Source organism: Mauremys mutica, chromosome 3 (assembly GCF_020497125.1).
Source record: "Mauremys mutica isolate MM-2020 ecotype Southern chromosome 3, ASM2049712v1, whole genome shotgun sequence".
In the NCBI taxonomy this organism is placed as follows: domain Eukaryota; kingdom Metazoa; phylum Chordata; order Testudines; family Geoemydidae; genus Mauremys; species Mauremys mutica.
In genome coordinates, this window is record NC_059074.1 from 107,574,468 (window position 1) to 107,581,234 (window position 6,767).

General features: G+C 39.9%; 1 protein-coding gene across 1 annotated transcript; it reads left to right on the forward strand.

Moving 5' to 3' along the window:
• Positions 1-1,973: 1,973 nt before the first annotated feature.
• Positions 1,974-4,837, forward strand: GJE1 (gap junction protein epsilon 1). Its single transcript, XM_045010025.1, has 3 exons — positions 1,974-2,012; positions 2,757-2,939; positions 4,124-4,837. The coding sequence occupies exons 1-3, from the start codon at positions 1,974-1,976 to the stop codon at positions 4,517-4,519; spliced, it is 618 nt and encodes a 205-aa protein (XP_044865960.1). The 3' UTR covers positions 4,520-4,837.
• Positions 4,838-6,767: the final 1,930 nt, after the last annotated feature.

A 6,767-nucleotide genomic window follows, 5' to 3' on the forward strand; every position in this document is an offset into this window, starting at 1 on the left:
AAATCATATTAATAAGCCATCAGCCCTGCTCAATGTGAATTTAAGTAATGCGGAAATGTATTTATAATATGGAAACGGACAGAGATGTGTAACTTTTCTTTTTATATTAAAACTCTTCTCTGCAGCCTGCCAGGATTGTCCTGACTACCACTCAGACATAATTTCTGTTCAGCACGGGACTTCATTAATTCTATTTTCTATCTGATAAGAAAATTATGACCTGATCTTGAACGAGAAAAAGGAGATGCACATTGCAAAGATATTCGAGTGTGACAAACAGACGCGTGAAACAGCAACACTGTTACCTATATTTAGTCTAAATAATTACAACAAAGCGCTAGAAACAATTATTTGATCAGAAACGTTTCATAAATAGGGAGAGGTTGCAATAGGTTGTACAAGGACTTGCCGAGTTCCAATTCAGCCTCAGTGGCTGAAAGACAAAGTGGTCTCTATTGAAGCCGCGGAATGTGGGACACTTGGAGGCAGAAACCGGCAGGTAGATCCAGCTTTCTCCTTTTCCCCCACTAGAGCAATTTGAGCTTGAGGGCAGTAGCCCCTGCTGACTGAGGTGGGGGCGAGGTCGGGAGGAGCGACTCATCGGGCTGTGGGTGATTATTGGAGCGCTGACAACAGATGTCTCTCTCTCTCTCCCTCCCTGGTGCGTGCGCGCTGGGCGGGCGAGGCACTGCTGGCAGGACAGCAGCTTTCCTCCAGGATGGTCCCTGCTCCTCTCCCTGGACGGACCCAGCTGGCTGCCGCGGAGAAGCGGGATCCAACAGCAGCTCCTGACTTGAGCGCCAAGTGAATGGGGCGCCCCAACAACGCAACGCCGGGGCTGCGGCTGGTGCGTACTACACCGTCATTGCGGTTGTTGCTACTTTCCACTAGGTCCAGGTCTGCAGAAAAGTTGGTTTCCATTCGAGAAGGAGGGGAAAGTCCCGCAAGCCTCTGCGTCCTCGGGCTGCTGTGCAGCCCGCAAAATACATCTTGCGCTGCTTTTCCGCTAGTCCCCACTTGAAATCTCTGGATGGGTCAGGCTAGAGGGGGCCTAAAGAGAGGGGAAAGCTGGAAAGGTGAAATATAGTGTGGGGGAGGCTGTAAGGAGGAAGGTCGTGTTAGCAAATGGGGTGGATCTTATTAGTGCTTCTCAGAAGGACTAAGGTAAGAAGAGGGGAGGGATAGCTCGGTGGTTTGAGCATTGGTCTGCTAAACCCAAGGTTGTGAGTTCAATCCTTGAGGAGGCCACTTAGGGGTCTGGGGCAAAAATTGGTCCTGCTAGTGAAGGCAGGGGGCTGGACTCAATGAACCTTTCAAGGTCCCTTCCAGTTCTAGGAGATTGGTATATCTCCAATTATTACCTAAACTCCTGTTTGCAAGTGAGCAGAAAGACATTGGGAGAAGACAGATGAAAGAAGTAATCTTGCCAAGAATGCCTTGCCCACCTCAGGATTTCACTTTAGAAGAGAGTCCCTTCCAGCTGCTGTTTGCCAGGCATGTGAGGCGCTTCAATGTTTCCTAAGTTTTCACTGATTTCACTTGTGAGAATGAGATGAGCACAAAGAACAAGTAACTCATGGGAGCCTACTGGGATTGAAACCCCTAAGGGGCACTTTTTTGTGTGTTACTTTAGTTCTCAAGTAGCACAGTGGTGTTGGGAGCTCATTGCCACTTGTTCCCGTCTATTGTGTGACTGTATTATGGTGTTGGACGTTTCTGCTGACTGCGTTCATGGGGGGATTATTAGGCAAACCACATGCACCCTGCTTTTGTTTGGGCTCTTTTTTTTTTGTCCTGAAAGAGTAAGGTTGATTGGGGCCCCAGAGATAAAAAGTGAAATGTGCAGTGACAAGTGTTTTGTACAGCAAGGGTCATGAGAGAGCAATAGCATCAGACTGAGTCTGATGACAGCAAATTGGCAATGAAGGGCATGAATTACGCCACAATTGCACTAGGATAACATCTTCCAAGACATGTCTTTAAATTACATCAAGAACTTCTATGAAGGATGTGTGAGTATTAAGTGAATAATGAAAGGAGAGGTACTGGGGAAATAAATAATTTGCTTTCTTTATCATGACAAATACACATGGGTGGAGATGAAAGTTCTGATAATCAAATATGGAGGAACAGAACAGCATTCTCTGCAAAGGCAGACTTTAAAAACTACATAACCCATGCTTTCCTAACAGAAAATAAAGATGTAGCACTACTACTCAAAGTAATAGTGCAAACAGATAACATTTCCTAGCCTAGTTCCTAGCAAGGCCACTTTTGAGAAGTCTACGTGTTTAATTTGACACTAAATATTAAATGATCTTAGTTTAATCAATAGGATAATAAAAATTGATTGACTCTTTTTTGAAGGATTCCTTTTCAATCTGCCTGACATGTCTGTAGTTGTAGAATACTGAGTTTTATGAATGTAGCTGATATGTAAAGCCACTACTGAAATCAGAAAAGCGTAGTTGTTAAGCAGAATAACTGACAGACACAATACAAATGAGAGTGTACTAGAAACAGTAAGTAAAATCAGTCCCTAACAATAACAAGGACTTTGATTATATTTCAAGCCACTATTTGGTTTAACGTACACAACACCCTTTGTATAACAGTTATTTTAAAAGGGAGAAAAAGGAGTCAGAAGGGTGTTTTAAAACCTGAAATAAATGTTCTAGGTAAGCTGAAACTGGAAGAATAACTTTGTTCATCTTTGCCTTTGTCTTTCCTGCTGCATAATCCTGTGACTGTTACAGCTCAGGCCTCCAACAGTGATTGGTCAGTTCCATACCCTTTTCTTTGGCTCAGTTCGAATGTTTTTCCTTGGTGTTTTGGGCTTTGCAGTTTATGGAAATGAGGCCTTGCACTTCAGCTGTGAGCCAGACAAGAGGGAAGTTAATCTCTTCTGTTACAATCAGTTCAGGCCCATAACTCCTCAGGTAAATTTTCTTTTAATTGAAACAACCAATTATTTAGAAAATAGATAAAAGGTTCATAAAATGAAAGTAAATTCATTCCCCCATTTTACATAATGAGTAGTAATTAAACAGAATGTGGTCGTAGTTTAAACCAGTGTTTTTCAACAACTGGTCTGTGGACTGGGGCCAGTCCCTGAGATCTCCCTGACACAGTTTAGGAAGGCAGCAAGCCAATCCCTGGTATCAAAAAGATTGAGAAACACTGGTTTGACCATCAATGCAACACAGTCTTCTGTAATAAACTTCCATTTGTGACACAGTAAGGGGCTGATCTTTTAGTCTTTATTCACATGAGCCATCGTTACCCTTGCAAGTAATCAGACTGATTTCGACTCATGTGACTAAAGGTTGCAGGATCAGCACATAAATGTACTATAAATAGCATTCTCTGACTTGGAAATATTTGTAGACAATAAGGGCCAGATTCTGTAACCCCTTATGCATGCAAGTCACCATTGTTCACCTAGATCATTCCAGTAACTATAAAACAAACAGGAAGGTTGGCCTAGTAGATAGGGCACTAGCTTGATACTCAGAAGACCTGTGTTTTATTCCTGGTTCAGCTATAGATTTTCTGTATGACCTTCAGCAGGTCCCCTCATCCGCCTAGTGCCCCTACCTGTAAAGGAAAAGAGAGAGAACATTTAACTTACTCACAGTGTGTTATGAGTATAAAATCCCTCAGTGATTGTGAAGCACTCAGGCTGAGATCTGCAAAGGCTCTTAACTTTACACTTACTTCCTGAGCCCCACTTAACTCAGTGGAAGTTAGGAGCCTAAACACCTTTGAAGATCTGGGCCTCGTACTTTGGTGATAAGGGCCATATAAGTGTCTATAGCTAGAATTATACAGACAAATAAGGACTACTCATGTGAATAAGGGTATATAGGCCCAAGATTTATTGACTGTAACCTACTTTATTCATACCATTCTTCAGTTAAGAGAATGTTTACATGTAAATGAACTGTAAAACTGGAATAATATGTAATGGTGATTGTTCTTAACTTAAATGATCTTTTAATTGTTTTTAATGTATATCATAAATATAAAAAATCTTCTCATAAGAAATTTGGATGTGTGCCTGTTTTAACTGGCACAAGGCAGTTGTACATGATCTGACAGCAAAGTCTCTGCTACACTTTAGGTATTCTGGGCATTACAGCTAGTGACGGTTCTGGTACCTGGAGCAATGTTTCATCTTTATGCTGCATGTAGAAACATCGATCAGGAAGATATCCTCCAAAAGCCCACCTATACTGTTTTTTATATCCTCTCTGTTCTGTTAAGGATTGTCCTTGAAGTTGTGGCATTTTGGCTTCAGAGTCATCTCTTTGGCTTCCAAGTAAACCCACTCTACAGGTGTGATGCAGGAGCCCTTGACAAAAAGTTTAATATTACCAGATGCATGGTGCCAGAACACTTTGAAAAGACAATTTTCCTCATTGCTATGTACACTTTTACTGTGATTACAGTGGTGTTGTGTGTTGCTGAGATTTTTGAGATCTTATGTAGGAGGCTGGGTTTTTTAAATAATCAGTGACCCTGTTGTCATATTGAACTACTCCTGTTTATGTGCCATCTGTTCTGACTGTTGTGTGTGGTGGATTTTTTTATGTACAATGGAGATCTCAGTGTGAAACAAAGACCACTTTTTATGCACCTCTGCAATTTTGTATAGGAACTTCCCTTACATGTGCTTTTTGTATATTACTGTTGTCAAATACATAACTAAGGGCCAGATCCAAAAGACATTTACTGATGTGAATAATCCTTACTCACATGTATAGATTGAAGACAATGAAACTACACATATGAATGAATGCCACTTCAATGCCATTTAAAGCAATTTGGTGGGGGATGGGGGAATTAGGTTTTTATTTTTTTACACTTACCCCTTGTTGGAACTTGCTGCTTAACTGCACACATGCATTTGGAACAAGTTTATTTTTAAAATGAGTGATTATTAATCTGCAGGGGGAAAGCCATTCCAAACTACATAAATGCTCTCATGATTAACCTTCGGTTCAGTGAATTTTAATGCTCATGAAGTGAGCTTTAATGCTTAGGTAATGCCTGACATGGTACAAGAAAATGCTCTAAAATGTTCCCAAGCAGCTCTCCCATTGCAACCTGATTCCTGAACAACCATATCCCTGGCCTTCACTAAGACTCCTGGTTGTGCTGTGATTTTAATATTTTAATATGAACCAATGTCTAAACCTAGCTTGCAACAGCCAAACCTATTTTAACTGTGTCCAATGCTAGATGTAAATTCCCTTTTAAAAACAAAAGCTAGTGTGTGCTTCCTTGAATCCCCCACCCTTCTCATCTTTATATTTAAGATAAAACTTAGCCCCTCTTCCTTTTTTTTGTAATGAATCAGAACTTATATTTATGACTTATATTTACTTATGAGGTAAAAGTGTACAGATCCCTAACTTGCCTCAGATATGTAGCATTTAACAATTCATACATATTCATTATATGGTGAGGTGAGGAACAGGCCCTTTGAGTTAATTTTTTAATAGAACATTTCAAAAGAGCTGTCAAGATGACACTGCTGCTTGTGGACCCAGTCGTGCATTGATTTCAATGAGAGTTTTGCCTGAATATGGCCTGAAGGACAGGATCTTGTAGGGGTTTTTTTGTTTTTGCCATGCCACTTCTGCTCACCCATGGCACTATATACTACTGTTAAATAAAAATAATCATAAATATTCTGTGCATTAAAAATATTCCCTGAATTAAGTGTATTTTTATAATTTACACTTAGACTTTTTAGAAAATATATCATATCTTCTCCTGCACTCCAGTTTCCATCTCATAATTAATGGAAATTTTAACATGAAAATTAATCTTGTTTCTTGGAGGCTGGACAGAAAGAAAGGGGTAGTTTTCCTTTTAAAATGTTTACAGTTAGAATGCTAATAATCACCTAGGTTTTTTTGTTTGTTGGAGATTTTTGCCCCTCATTTCTGATTTCTAAAAGTTAAGCCCTCTTGCCTACTTCATCATTGTCCATAGGTGCTAAATAAAAAAAAAGCCCCTCAATTTCATATTGTGCCTACTTTCGATGAAGTGTCAACAAGAAAACAAGAGACTTTCTGACACATTCTCTTGAATTAAACTGACCTTAGGACTTGGTCCAGTGCCCACTGAAGTCAATGGGAGTCCTTTCATTGTCTTCTGTGGGCACTGGATGGGGCTCATAGCACTGAGAATAAATGGAGGGGAAAAATCTTAACTTATTTAAGAAACTTAACTTATTTAAAAAAGACAGTTACACTAAAAGTTAACAAATAAGAACAGACAAAAAGTTGCTGTAAAACATACAAGCTTAAGGGTCTTTTAAAGTTAATTTATCTTTGAAAACTCTGTGGGGAATCAGAATACAACTTTTACAGTAAGCTGAGGCCAAATCCTGTTCACTGTATTCATGTGAGTTGTCCCAACAGGCCCAGTTCTGCAAATCTTGTAATCGTGACCCACACAGGTAGTCCCAGTGACTTCAAGTGAGTAAAGCATGCAGGATTTGGTCACTGTTGGACTCATATCGATCCAAACTGTGTACAGGTTACCTAGTTCTATATGTTTTTTGAGTTGGCTAATGATGAGATCCTAAATTCTAATATATTTTTTGTACTACAGGTTAATCTTTTGACTCTTCCCATGGAAACAGTGATGTTTTTCTTGTCTTAATATTATAAATGAATGTGATATCTTTGGCCAAACACACTTAACTAATTATTTATTTGATATTTGGAAATACTACAAGGGCGGGGGGACTG

What these genes read in the sequence shown, in the direction of transcription:
- GJE1 (XM_045010025.1), top strand. Translation starts at nt 1,974, where the DNA reads ATGTCTTTAAATTACATCAAGAACTTCTATGAAGGATGT. An exon ending in AGAACTTCTATGAAGGATGT is followed by an intron (nt 2,013 to 2,756) that starts GTGAGTATTAAG and finishes TGACTGTTACAG; the next exon opens with CTCAGGCCTCCAACAGTGAT. An exon ending in TCAGGCCCATAACTCCTCAG is followed by an intron (nt 2,940 to 4,123) that starts GTAAATTTTCTT and finishes GCTACACTTTAG; the next exon opens with GTATTCTGGGCATTACAGCT.